Source organism: Dermacentor silvarum, chromosome 10 (genome assembly GCF_013339745.2).
Source record: "Dermacentor silvarum isolate Dsil-2018 chromosome 10, BIME_Dsil_1.4, whole genome shotgun sequence".
Classification (NCBI taxonomy): domain Eukaryota; kingdom Metazoa; phylum Arthropoda; class Arachnida; order Ixodida; family Ixodidae; genus Dermacentor; species Dermacentor silvarum.
This window is the reverse complement of record NC_051163.1, coordinates 5923060-5938169: the sequence shown is the minus strand read 5'-3', so window position 1 is coordinate 5938169 and position 15110 is coordinate 5923060. Positions and strand designations below refer to the sequence as shown.

The 15110-nt window shown below is 47.7% G+C and overlaps 1 protein-coding gene across 1 annotated transcript in view; it reads right to left on the bottom strand.

The window, feature by feature from the left end:
- Nucleotides 1-531: 531 nt before the first annotated feature.
- The window catches only part of LOC119466583 (glutathione hydrolase 1 proenzyme), a 59963-nt gene continuing 45384 nt past the window's right edge, over nucleotides 532-15110 (bottom strand). Inside the window, exon 9 of the mRNA XM_049657425.1 lies at nucleotides 532-3868. Within this exon, the coding sequence (XP_049513382.1) occupies nucleotides 3419-3868 (450 nt within the window). The 3' untranslated portion in view covers nucleotides 532-3418. The remainder of the gene's footprint in view (nucleotides 3869-15110) is intronic.

Below are 15110 nucleotides of genomic sequence, written 5' to 3'. Positions count from 1 at the left end.
TTCCAACTTGAGCCTGCAAATTTCCTAACTTCATCACCCCACCTAGTTTTCAGCCGTCCTCGACTGCGCTTCCCTTCTCTTGGTGTCCATTCTATGTAACTCTAATGGTCCACTGGTTATCCATCCTCTGCATTACATGGCCTGCCCAGCTCCATTTTTTCCACTTAATGTCAATTAGAATATCGGCTATCCCCGTTTGTTCTCTGATCCACACTGCTCTCTTCCCGTCTCTTAACGTTAGGCCTAACATTTTTCGTTCCATCGCTCCCTGTTCGGTCCTCAACTTGTTCTCGAGCTTCTTTGTTAACCTCCAAGTTTCTTCCCCATAAGTTAGTACCGGTAGAATGCAATGATTGTACACTTTTCTTTTCAACGACAGTGGTAAGCTCCCAGTCAGGATTTGGCAATGCCTGACGTATGCACTCCAACTCAATTTTATTCTTTTGTAAATTTTTTTCTCGTGATCAGGGTCCCCTGTGAGTAACTGACCTAGATAAACGTACTCCTTGACAGACTCTAGAGGACTGACTGGCGATCCTGAATTCTTGTTCTCTTGCCAGGCTATTTAACATTATCTTTGTCTTCTGCATGTTAATCTTCAACCCAACTCTTACACTTTCTCGGTTAAGGTCCTCAATCATTTGTTGTAATTCGTCCACATTGTTGCTGAATAGGACAATGTCATCTGCAAACCAAAGGTTGCTGAGATATTCGCCGTTGATTCTCACTCCTAAGCCTTTCCAGTCTAAGAGCTTGAACACTTCTTCTAAGCATGCAGTGAGAAGAAGTATTCAAGCTCTTAGGCTGGGTAGCGTGGTGGCGAGGAGCATAGGTAGAACACCCGGCCTCTAATCTGAAGGTCGCAGGTTCGAATCCTCCTCCAGTCCACTACATTTCCAGGCATGGAGTGGCGCCTGACACCGACAAAAAAAAATATCGCAGAGAGCTAGTGGGGCTATACTAATCCAGGTGCAACCAAATTACGAAGGCCCACTAAGCTTCAACAAAGTCACTCCCTCACCAGAACAGGAATTGGCCTCCCTGGTGCAGTATTCGACCACTACCTCCCTCATGACTCCTACAATTAACCACGAAGTTTATGCTGATTTAATTACAGCAGTAAAAGCGGATAAAAAAGACGCAGTTTCGCCCGATAGGCGAAGCATCGATGGCGATAGCAAATTAGTGGATAGCTATACAAAGTAAGGATAGTAGTTTTATCAGCCGTATAAACTTGTAAACATAGGCACACTAAATTAACAAGTATGGTGTCACGCGCGCACAAGCAAACATGAACGCATCTCACTCGATGACCGCGGAAACTCGCTGTCAAAACGCTGGAGTGATTCAGCGCAGCAGCAGCAGCGAGCGAATTGAGCTTCGTGCCGGCGCTCGCATCAAGGCGATCCTATAGCCGCAAAAACACAGGGAAGGCGGACTCTGCCCTCGCCGCAAATGGCTTTCAATTAAGGTACTGCCGCGCGGGCGGACGCTCGCGGCGCAGAACGCGCTTTTAAGAGTGGAACGTGATAGCATTCAAAGATCCCTGACTGCTTCTCATACTTCCCGACAACTGCAGCTTAAGCAACCGTAATGGTTACCGGTAAACAGTGGCGGCGAACGCCATGCACGAAGGCGAGCTTTTTGCGATCCCGGAGATATTGCACAGCCACGCCAAAAAAATTGCATAATTTTCAGGTTTCCGTTTTTGTTTGGTACTTTTATTGTTTCATTCTGGGAAGACTTAACATAAAAGGCATGCTCTGTGGGTGTTTTGTTTCATGACATTTGTTCGTGGATTGTCATTCTCAAAATTCTGAGGAATAGCTTTGCCAAGAATGCAAGACAAGGTATGAGCAACATTAATGATTGAATGGGGTGGCATACCTAAATATATTCGGAGGGCATGCGTCGTTGCGGATGATTTCGCACGCCGGTTGCAGATGCCCGATTTTCCGCGACACGGGGCCCTTTCCCGCCTATGCGCTATTATTAGAGGTAGTTGACCTCCGCACGTGTATTACAATTATTGATTGAACAGTTATCTAGTGTTCACTAATCATTATAATAGTCAATTACTTGTAGAAACCTGTCTCGACCGTGGCAATGACGCCGGGCAATAAGAAATTAGCAGGGATGCCGAGACTGGCACAAGTTTCGAAATATTCGTCCCCAGAATTGGTCACGAAACGTGCTCTGCGTGGTCGACGTGCGAGGAAAGCATTGAGCGTAACTGGAATGTGCAATGCGAATGTGCACCGGTGTGAAGAGGGGACATCTCGAAGCCGAAAGGAACCATGCGGGATGACCCAGCCTGAAAAGCTGGGCGAATAGAAGACATGCCATACAAATTCAGACCTCATAGTTTTAATGCGCAAGCATTCTAGGGCCAATTCCCTCGACAATCTGTCCGTCTGTCTGTAACGCATGACACGATGCCCTCCATAGCTATGCACAGGGTCCTGTGGGGGTATATATGAGAATGCCTTATGACTACGTATGGCTACTGAGATTTATGATTATGACTATACCTATATATAGTGAGTACTGAAGAGGTACTAAGGGTAATTAAGGTTAATAAAAGAATAAGATTATTACAATGAAATTACTTAAGCCTCAATAGGACTCCTGAACAATAATGAAAAGTAAGGAGGCCTAACGGGTATTAATTAATTAGACTAATCAAGAGGCTATAAGGCTATAACAGTTAGACCTAATCAAAATTAAGGATACTCAAGAATAATTAGGTCTAATTCGGTTGATTAACAATAAATTGAATAAGACTAATCAGGATTAATTGTTAATAATTAAGATGACTTAAGCCGAATTAAGATTAATTATGGTGACACTACTTAAGCCCAACCAAGAACAACAAGGGTAATGAAAGTTATTTGATATTATATTACTTAACCCTTATTCAGACTAATTACGCTCCCATTAATTCCGCCCAATAAATTAATTCTAACTAATTAGGTTCGCCAATTATGTAATTTCTACAGGTCATTGCAATACCTGCAGCGCATTTCGTCATCCTCGACACAGTGAGCCGCGGTTTGTGTAACTCGGTCCCTCAATCAATCATTCGTTGTATGAGTGCAGGATGAGCGACTGGAAATAACTACGCATTATCCGACAAGTCCCACTAGGGAGTTTCTGCAGTAATTTTTTCACAAAATTCGCTCACTGTTTTACACAACTTTTTTTTTAATCTCGCGTATTAATTATACAAATAGTATGCTATAGCGCCCTCTTAAACAGAGCACGTGTTCCGCTTAATATAGGGCGCTACAGTGTGCACCTATATAGCTCATATTGCCCTTGTTACGGCTGATGTCTTGAACGAAGCCCTGGGCTCAGTTTTATTGATCAGTGAATGTCACTGTAACAGTTATGGCCATTTTAAATTAATTAGCTGAAGCTATGCTGAGTAATACGTATGTGCTCTTTTTACGAGTTGACCACGCCGGTTATTCAGACAGCGTACGCTTATGGCGGACCATGGGTTGCCGCTCCGTCTCGCATGCGGTATTGGTGAAACGGCATGCACACCCGGAGGGGTTACCTGGGCCATTGCCGAGAGACCCTCGAGTCCACCGCTGGCGCCGAAGATGCCGAAGATGTTGGCCGGCGCCTTGCCCTCGGTGATTATGGTGGGCACCATCGAGGTTAACGGTCTCTTGCCAGGGCCCAGCCGGTTGGCCGGCGACGGCTCCAGGTCGAGCTGGCGGCCGGGCTTGGCAAACGCGGCCATGTAATTGTTGAGTAGCAAGCCGGATGGGGTGACGAACATGCTACCGAACCTGCACACGTAGGGAGCAGGGTAAATCGCGCTTACTCTCACAAGAGGTCTTAATCGGTGATCGGCGTGCTTAATTTATTGATATCTAGCTCAAAGTGGTTGTAGTACACTGAATCTACTTTCCGCGAATTTCCTGCGTCGCTCAGCGGCAGCGCGTCCATTTTACGCTGCCCTGAAACGTTGCTGAAATAAATACTATGGGTTATCTCCTGTCACCGCTAACTGCGAGAAACAGGATTTCGGCCGAAATTGCAGCGCCATCACCACGCAGCGAAAAATTAAAATACCGACGCTAGACGGCGCCCCGACTGAGGTACGGGAAGGCATGTATTTGCTGATGAGGCATGTACATTAGGCATGTGTATGCTACAGCAAAAATCCGGAGACCACTCAGCAAATCCTAATGGAATACGAAGGGATTCACCCAGTGAGAACCGCAGGTAACGTACACCTTCCAGAAGCGCTTGGGTTCAAAGTGGACGGAAGCATCAACCGGTCAGCAGTCGAGATAAGCAAGAGGCGTTTAGGTGACCCGCCGCGGTGGCTCAGTCAGCTAAGGCGTTGCGCTGCTGAGCACGAGATCACGGGATCGTATCCCAGCCGTGGCGGCCGCATTTCGATGGAGGCGAAATGCAAAAACGCCCGTGTGCTTTCGTTGCAGTGCACGTTAAAGAACCCCAGGTGGTCGAAATTAATCCGGAGCCCTCCACTACGGCGTGCCTCATAATCAGAACTGGTTTTGGCACGTAAAACCCCAGAAAGAAAGAGAGTACTGGTGGAAAAAAGCAGGGGAGAGATTGATACGACCGGATCTCTTACAGTCATAGGTAGGGGATCAAGGTAGATCTTGAAGCAAAAAAAGAAAGAAAGATTCAGGAGATGTAGACAAAAATGCTAGATAAAAAATTAGGGGCAGCTTCACACTAAGTGGTGCGAAGACTGGGCAAACAGCGAAGCTGGTGGCCCTTCCCAAGCATTAACTTTCCTTTGCTTAACTTGGTTTGCATTGGCTGGCTCTTAGCCAAAGTTAGCCGAGCCTGAGTATCGTCGCGATACTCGGGGTCGGCTAAGTTTGGCATAAACGGGGGCAGCCCATCTTGCTCGACGAGACACGTATGCGGTCCATTCTGGGTGACGAGGCGGGCGCGAAATTCAACATGTCGCATCTCGACGCTGGCTGCCGGATACGTCGGCCGCGCCTCAGTGCGCTGTGGTAATCTGGGAAAGGGTGGTAACCTCGCCGAGCGATGACGTCACGTGCGTCGCGCAGTTTTTTGTTCGCCGTAAGCGGCCTAACCAAGAGCTTTAACAGCTTCGCTGTTAAAAAAAATGTCACAGTTTCGCCCTAAGGGCGAAGCAATGAATGCGATAGCAACACAGCAATGTCATACGAAGAAAGGTGAGCGGCTTTGGTAGCAATATGAATTGTAGTAAACATGAGCTGATTAAGTAAGCAGGTGTGCTGCGGCGTAAGTAGACCGACATGAAGAGAGACTCGATGACCACGAGAAGGCGCGTGTGAAACGGTGGTATTGATGAGAAGCGCTTCCCGTGGGCAGCGCGTTCGAAGGGACACACCTGTAGCGCTGCACTGCCGACCCGGGCAGCATTGCATGTGTAGCGTGCGTTGGAAAATGTGGCCCGACTATTACTGATTGAACAAGCGTGGTGTGAGCGCGCACAAACATGAATAGATCACACTGAATGACTGCAGACAACGACTGACAAAACGCTGGCAGCAAGCGCATACGCCGCAGCAGCGGGCGAAGGTACGTGCGGTCTATCGCTTCAACGGAAACTGAGCGGCGAATGCACGGCGCATAAAGGTCAGTGCCGTGTGGAGATAAGCGACGGTGCGAGCGAGCGACGAGCGCGGTTGTTGGCAGAGTAGAACTGCGCCCCCCGCCCCCCCCCCCCGCTCCCTCCGGCGCTGGCTTCCCGCTTCCTTGCTTGCGCGTGGGAGATTGAGTGCGTTCGCTCTCCGTGATAGCGCGCGTCCCCGCACGCTTCCGCTCGGGCATACGGCGCGCGGCGAAGATTTTATCTATAGGGAACCTCACGGCGACGGCGACGCCGACGGCAGAAATCCGGTTGAAGTGTCCATATAATTGCTATCGCAATAAAAATTGTCTGTGGCTTAACTCAGTTATGCCTGGGTATGTGTAGCGAGAGGTACGGTTAATCTTATTGTTTAGCTTGGTTCTCTCTACGGTTACATCTTTATCATTTAGCTTCGTACGTCTGAGTGTTTAGGTTTGGTTGTTACCTCTCGTTAAGTTAGGGTTACATTAAAGACTAGACGTTTTTAAAGTGTAACACATTATTTTGAAAGTCTTCATCTTGTTGTTTCTCAATTGCCACAAAGACGGCCCGACCCGATGGTCGGTGAGGCTGGAGGATAAGGGGTTGTCGTCCAGTGACTTGAACGCATTTCGGGTGCTATCCTCATCTGAATCCGCTCGCCCGGCCGCTTCGTACTTACGACGCTTCTCGAGGCGTGCGGCTCGTTCTTCCTCCGTCTCCTCGGCTCGCTGCCTCTTCTTGGTTTCGTTCCAACGACGAAGCCAGGCTTCTTTCAGACTCTCCGACTCACTTTCCATATCTGCCGACGAATCCCACCGAGCCGCCCCTTCTACATATACGATACAACGCCGGCTCCTCCTCTGTTGTTGCAACGCGGTTTCACCGGCCACAGCGAAACGGCGAGAATACGGCCAATGTAGCTCTCGCTACAAAAGTCAGAGCCTTCTACTACTGTGAAGATGGACGCCAGCGAAGCTGTGACTATGGTGGGTCTGCTGTCGTGAATAATGCCCCCCTCCCACGATTAGAATGGAAGTATGGTCGTTGGGCATCACTCTACCGAATATGTCTATCATGAACGTTCCGGCTGAGAAATTCGCGTTGAAACCTGGCCGTCGCACCGGGGAAGTTGGCGCTAGCGTTGCCGAGGCGTGCACCACCGTTGTCGGGTTCCTGGAGATAAAGACGGCGCTGATGTTTGGCCTCAACATCGCGCTCCCTCAACTCGGAGTCCGCGGCTCTTCGCTGACGTTTCGCCTTGGCTTCGGAAGCCCTCACGCTAAAATGGAACGTCGACGACGAGCCCTTTCCCGAGCGCGTTCGCGACGGCGTTGCTCAAACGCGTTAGGACACGTCGTCAGTTGCTCATGAATGGCTCGCCTTAATGAAAGGCTCATACCCCCGTAAACGCGGCCTCCCCATTACGACGACAAGAGAAGTGAAATTCTACGCTGGAATAATTAGCGGCAATGCAGCCAGCTGTGGAAGCAGACAACGACGACGAACGCGTGAGCAGTGGCACGAGCGCGTGCCGAGCACGAGCGCAAACTTCACTCACTCCCAGCTCACGCTCTCCCAGCTTGGCGATGCTGTGCACGACAACGGCAAGAGTCCCAGGCTACATCCAGAGCGTGGCCTTACCAGGAGGGAACGCGCAACGCTGCTTCGACTGCGCACGGGCTGTGTCTGGACGGCGGCGCGGCTGCACGCCAAGGGACGCTCCAGCTCACCGGCCTGCGAACGTTGCGGCGACCCCGAGACCCTCGAGCACCTTCTCTGTGCTTGGCCAGCGCTGGCACAGAACCGCTCAAAAGTCATCACTGCCTACAGACAACAGGGTCTACCTGCTGCGACAACCAGCGACCTCCTGTTCCCGTCGCCTCCCCACCTCCGAGCTCTCCATAGCCTCTTGGAGTTTGTGGAGTTGAACGGGATCACCGTCCATCGCTAAGCGCTCGCCCCCAGCAGGCCATCGCCTTCATCACCGGCCTCCACCATGATCGGATGAGACTACTGCGGATTCTTCTTCACTTCCCTTCCTCACATCTTTATCTCCCACTTCCCCTTCCCCTGACGCTCCTCCATGCTCCCTATTGGGCAGCAGAAATAGGCGTCATTTTCCCTTAATAAACAACTACTATGACTACAAGACCAATATAGTGAGCCTTTAACAGCTCCGCTGTAAAAAAAAAAAAAATGTATAGCCCGATTAAATCAAGCAGGCTATAGTCAGGTACAACTTTAGAAGACAGCAGCATTTGCCCCTCAAAGGCGGATGCACACGAGCCTCCACCAATGGCCGCGCTCTATAGACTGACGTCACGAGCCGGACGGCCGGTGACCCCGCCAACGGAGAACATGCAGCCTGCGCTTCGAGCTAGGCTGAGTCGCGTCAGCGGGACTATTTCTTTAGTCGCGGAGGCAAATCAATCGTTAGGAAATTACGGTCCTATTCCACTAACTTCGCCATATTGTAAAATTATCGAACGTATCATGGGTACTAGTATAACTAAATTCCTAGAAGAGCACTCTATATTGACTAAGCTTCAACATAGGTTTAGGAAAGAATTCTCAACCGTAACTCAACTCGTCACAATGCTTCATTCTCTTGCATTAACCCTCGATAAACATGGTTAAATATACTTTTCTTAGATTTCTGTAAAGCTTTTGGCATGGTTCTTCACGGTAAATTAATTTTCAAACTTAGAAGAATAGGTATTCCAGAAATTTGTTTTTGGATTTCAGCCTACCCAACTAACAGCAAGCAATACGTAGATGTAGGGGGTCAACTCTCGGATTGTCGTCAAGTCACATCTGGTGTACCACAAGGCAGTGTGCTGGGCCCTTTGCTCTTTCTATTGTATATTAATGATATTGGTGATGTTAGCCCTGGCGTAGAAATTAGATTGTTCGCTGAGGATTGTGTTTTGTTTAAAGGAATTATTTGCACTAACGATAACAACGACCTCAACCCCAGTCTGGGTATTATACATGAATGGTGTGAACAACGCCGAATGTCACTTAACACGAGCAAATGTGTCTGCCTTCCAGTAACTCGTCAAAAAGAAAAAAAAAAAAATCCGCTTTCATATACGTACTTATTAGGGTCTTTACCATTACAAGTGTGTTGCTACAAATATCTCGGTGTTGCACTCGACTTCTAACCTATCTTGGAATCTTCATATTGATAATATTTGCTCATCTGCCTTCCGCGAGCTATGTATCCTGAAACCTAAAATTCCTCGTGTCCTGTCCCACCGCGCAGTCTGTTAAAAAAGATGAATCCGTACAATCTCGCCCAGCTGTCGACTATTCTAACTGTTGTAAGTTCACGCATCACCTTGCAATTCTCAGCGTGTTAGCCTGTCCTCGATAAAACGCGGTCCAGAGAAAAAGGCAGGCAATGTACGTCTCACAATACAGTGTAATTATTTTCCACATACGCTAAGAACCACAGTCCCTGTCAATTTACTTCACTGAGAGTACGATTCAGTAGGTGTGGTTTCGATAGACATGAGTAAGTGGTCTTGTGGTAGGTCTGTGGTAGCAGAACAACGAACATATTTTTTTTTTTCAGCTTAGGTCGTTTGCACGCCGTCCGACAACGTGGCATTTTGTATATCAAGTTTAGAACGATGGGGGCAATATGTTTACGGCGGAGTCTAACTCTCCACGAAAAGGCGACGCCGTGGTGGGGATGTCTGCACTGTGTTATTTCTTTCACAGTTTGTCTGCCTACAAATGTAGATACTTTTCGGCGTGGTTGCTTATGTCATGAGCATGAGTGGTGCGCCTTGTTCTCTTCGTAAGTTCGCGGTGCCAACGCTGTCAGCCGGTGGCGGGCGCCCATCAGTCTATGCTCGACGTACTATTTCCCTCCTCATAGTGCAGCGACCACCGGTGGGGCGCTATGCGATTGCCTGAAAAAGGTCGATTTGGCAACATTTGCCATTCTTTTTACAAGAGCGTGGGCTAAATAATACGAAGCCCCTAACCTGGCTGTACGTAATCATTTTGCGCGCTGACCATGTGCAACGAGTGCACTACTATGAAGTTCTGATTTTAATACTTAGCTTGTATTCGACAGTAACTAGATCACTCATTATTTGCGAAATAGATAGTGAGCGAATCATGGTGAATGTGTTTCAATAAAACATCTTGATATGCACTGTTTGATGCGTGCAAATATCAACTTGTCGGTAAAACCAATTTAATGCACTTCATGAATGTACAGCTTAACATTTTCTACGGGTGCATAATTATATCACTTTTCTTAAGACTTAGTGGCACCATTCCACACAGCCTCTGGGATTACAACATCCTTCCAAAGCACTAACAGTAACACATTGGGCACTTGAAAGCACCAGGTTGATATCCAAGGAAGAGCACAACGGGAGACAGCGGTGATTAAAAGCCTTGCGTACGGACTGTATACGAAGCGCACTCTCGTTGTGCCTTGCATGATCTCATCAGCGGAGTTGCCTGCTACTTGAGCATGGAGGAAGGAAAAGATACGTACTCGAGGCAGTATTACCGCAACTTTCGTTCCCCTTAAATGAAATTGTAGCTGTTTTTAAATGACAGAAGCAATTTTCTTTAGTTTTACAGGCACCTTGCAAGGTTTCGTAAACGAAAGCACGCGTTCAGATCCAAGGGTAGCAAAGACAAGAAGCACCAATAGTTATTTTTTGGCAGTGCTGTCGCCCATTCACAACATAATGGATTACACTTTGCACCCCACATGTGGTGAGCATAACTCATGAAACATGCTCGCAAACACATGCGATGCAACAAAGGGTGCCGTGTTTCAGCCGTTCCATTCGTTGCAAAGGCGGCGTTGCTTGCAAACACCACCTTTCTTTATAATGTGCCAGAAAAAAAGTATGAACGCCTATAAATATAATGAATGCATTTTTAAAATACAATGTGTGCTTCACAGAACAGCTAACTTACGCACATGAATTTGCAATCGGGTTGTGGAGCTACAATGCTAGTACAAATTCACAGCATAGTGTCACAGCATGCAGTTGTTTCACAACTTTCTGTAGCGACTTAAAATTATACATACCGCAAACATTATACTGAATTTTGCAAAGCATCGTGGAAATGAAAGCTTCTAAAGAATGGTCTCTTCATTTGCACCATAATCCTATGAGCTGTACCGATCGGTTATCGCCCCTTTAAGCACATTAGTGCGCTTCAGTGCTGTTTTCACTGGGCTGCATATACAGACAGTAAAACTGCCCCAGAACTGGAAGCGTGACCTTCCAAACTTCTGAGTTAAACGTAATTCGCCCAAAGTATCAGTCTGTACCACTGCACACAGCCAATCGCACCACTACAGTCCAGTAACACCGAGCTGTCCTTGAATTTGAAAGTAGTATTTGTGGCGGTGGCTGAACTTGCCTGCTTTCAAAAAGGGTACTTCTTTTGATTAATTGCCTCTTCAAACGAGATGCCTTCTTTCATGGCTTTGGCAAGTGTTCTGACTTCCAAAATACCACGCTCAGTAATGTGGAAAGTTGGGCGAGTTGGTGATTAATCATCAGACCGTATTGGTGAAGCAGCGCACTGACAAGGACAAAGTGAGTGTCGTGTATTCTTGTGTCTCTCCACTTTGTCCTTGTCAGTGCGCTGCTTCACCAATACGGTATGAAGACCATGCTTGGTTGTTGTCCTTTCCTAAACAAGGACATCTGAGGAAGCATCAAGGAAAGACACAACGGGGTTTACACACAGGCCCACATAGTATACTTGAAGATTTTACTGTTCCTTAAACTGTTTTATGGCACTCGCCTCATTTTCCAAGTCTGCCTTCATATACTTTGCGAGAGGAGCTGTTCTTGATCCTGTATTAGAGACAAAAAATTTTTCAGTTGCAGGGGGATTTCCTTCGCCTCCAAAGCGGTATGCAGTAATTCTTTTCCTTCGTTCTTCGTACCAGAGGGGGTCATTACACTGGTCTCTCGTCATTTCTTCCAGGGCATGAGCCTCTTCAAGGGACATAGAACAAACGTTCATGTCATCTCGTATCTCGTGTTTATATTCTTCCACAAACAACGGCAGCCTTAACTGTTGCTGCTCAGACACACTTTCAGCCGGCTGGCAAATTTGGTTGGCAACTGTCATTCTCAATCACAGCAACCCCGGATTCTTTCAGACATGTACATCGCTTCTTCAGTGCAGGCACTTTTATGATAACATTGAGCTTTTCAGCTGAGCGTTCCTTCTGCCGAGACACTTTACCTGGCTGATGCTTTGTAAATTTCAGCTCTGAAAAGTCCGTTGTCTCATGTTCAGGCTTTGAACTCTGACAGCCCCCAAGTTCTTGGCTTAGATGTACATGATACACTATCTGGCACAAAGACATGGCCTGTGCGCTAAACGTCCAGCAAGTACTACAGTAACACAGCGACATACTTGCATGCGCCACCTGCACCAGCAGCACATGTGCAGCGCCCACATTAGACTGTGCCGTCGGAGGAGAGTGCGCAACTAGTGTCATTCATCTTGCCAAGCGAACAAGATGCTTTAGCAAATGTAGGGTCATGGCTGTAGTGCAAAAGCACAACGCTCACTTTGTCGGCATTAAACGTGCGGTATCCAGAAGAACAGTGCTTCTCCGCTCCACATGCTTTATCATGCTTCTTGATGCTTGCCTCACAAAAGGTGGTTGAAAAATCTTTCACTTCTTTGTGCATGGGCCTTTAGGAACCAGAAATTGTTGTAAAGCAAGTACCGGCCTGCAATAAACGGCCCAAACATAGCAAGCGAATGAAACAAATCAAGACGTGGGAGATGTAAAACTGTTAGTGCACCGACACCTGTTGCAATGTGTCACAGAATCACTTGGTCTTGATTAAACACAGTTGTCCTTTTTTAAATGTTCACACAGTTCTCAAAAGTCAAACACAGCACTGATTTTTGCTTGCCTGCATTCCTCTTCTTAATCAAGAATGCGGTGACACAAATGTTGGAATAAACTTGTCCTGCAATGGTTGTCTTTTTACATGTGTTCTGTGCTCTAAAATAAACCATTGTGCAGCCATCTCTGAAATATTTCGTCCTGTGTTTTTATTAAAGTACATGAAACTTGCATTCATCCCATACAATGCAGTCCTTGCATGAAAAAAAAAGCCGCAGTTTCACCCGAAAGGCGAAGCATCGATAGCGATAGCAAATTAGTGGACAGCTATACAAAGTAAGGATAGCAGTTTTATCGTTCGTATAAACTTGATAACATAGGCACACTGACTAAATTAATAAGCATGGTGTCATGCGCGCACAAGCAAACTGAATGCATCTCACTCGGTGACCGCGGAAACTAGCTGTCGAAACACTGGAGTAAGCCAGCGTAGCAGCAGCAGCGAGCGAATTGAGCGTCGTGCCGGCGCTCGCTTTAACGCGATCTTAGCCGCGAAAACTCGCGGAGAGTGGACTCTGCTCCCGCTGCAGATGGCTTTCAAGATACAGCCGCGCGGGCAGGCGCTCGCCCCCCCTTCTTTCCTCCCGGAGCGTTCCATACCGGCAGGACCGCGCAGCCGCAGTAAAGCGTGGCCCCTCCAGCTGCGCACCCTCCTCCCGGAGACTTCCGGCCCGGCGGGAGCCCGCCGCCGCAGTGAAGCGCGGTTTGCCACCTCCCTACCCTCCCTCCGGAGCGTTGTGCGTGACTGGAAGAATGCGCGCATCCTTCCCGCTTCCCGCCCTTGCGTGCGCGAGCCGCGATTGCCGGCTCAGCGTCGCATGCTTTCACTGGCACATACAGCGTACGGCACGCGGCGACTATTTTATATATGGACACTTCAAACGGATTTCTGCTGTCGCCGTCGCCGTGAGGTTCCGTATAGATTCCAAGGGCGATAAAACCGTCGCCGCGCGCGGGGACGCCGCTATCACGGAGGGCGAACGCTCGGCGGGATAATTAATTTAATTAATTTTTAATTGCAAACGTGACCGTCGCGCAAAAGACCGTGGGGGTATGGGAGGGAGGGAGGGAGGCAGAGCGGCGCTGTGCTCCTGCACCAAAGGCGTATCTTGCCACTCAATCTCCCACGCGAAAGCAACAAAGCGAGAAGAGGGGGGGAGGCAGCTTCTCCTCTGCCAACAACTTCTTTGCGCTTTGCCCGGGGATGCCCGGGATGCCGGTCGTCCGCACCGTCTCTTATCTCCACACGGCTCTGACCTTCCTATGCGCTGTGCATTCGCCGCTCAGTTTCCGTTGAAGCGATAGACCGCGCGAACCTGCGCTTGCTGCCAGCGTTTTCACAGTGGTTGGCTGCGGTCATTCAGTGTGATCTATTCATGTTTGCTTGTGCGCGCTGACACCACGATTGTTAATTCAGTTAGTGAGCCAATGTGTCCGTTTATGCAGCCGATAAAACTACTATCCCTACCCCGAATAGCTCTCTACTAATTTGCTATCGCAATCGATGCTTCGCCTTTCGGGCGAAACTGCGACATTTTTATCGCCCGTGTATTTTATACGGAACCTCACGGCGACGGCGACGGCAGAAATTCGCCTAGAGTGTCCATATAGTTGCTATCGCAATAAACTAATAGAAAACCAGAATTACAGGAAATTCTGCACCTCCGCCTACGTTAATCATAGGACTATAATTTATTTTGCTTGGTGAATGAAATCAATGGCTTCATAGAAGTTTATATTATTACAATATAAGATATAGTTTGTCCGTCTTAATTTCCCATAAGTGGCAAATACAGTATATGTTGAACCACATAAGCTTATAAGCTTAAAGGTTGTGGTTAGAAAATGGTGATATTGCAAGGTTAAATAATTCTACCCAGTATAATAAACAAGCCCCAACTACGAGTGTGAAACACATTGTCAGTTACTAATGGTGGAGACCGCTTCATCATATTACCTTGTCAGTAATAATCTACAAATATTAAATCCCATCACTGTAGTTAGGGAAATACCCAGTCATAGCACATTTGAGGTAGCCCATGTACATGCTGCTCGCAGGACGAGCAGCCTCAAATAAATGCTCAGGTGTTTCTGCTCCCGAAAGTTTATTTTAATTGCACAGACTAGCTACGAAAAGACGTTTCGGAAGCGATCAAAAAGAGCCCAAAATCAGAGGCGCAGGACGGCATGGAAACCTGTGCAAGCTTTAGGCATGTTGGACACGTGTTCTAACCTTTGAAATCCATGCAACTTTATGACTATCAGTGCTATTTCGGTAGTTTCGCTAGTCGCTGTCCTTCGATAACAGCTGCCATACAATATTTCTAAAACGCTCTCCCTGAGTATACATCACTGCACCCAGCATATCTATTATTCGTTCAGAATCTCGGATGTTCGTCAACCGCTCTAAGTTTAACAATAACTGCATGCTATCTGCTTTTCGATAACACTGATTCACCTCGGCACCATACAAAGGAAGCGTCGAAGTGCGTTACCCGATTCTAAATACAATATTTCGCCGTACTACTTTAGGAGGCACAGTCACTGTTTACAGCCCGGCCAAAGCTTCAACTTTCAAATTTT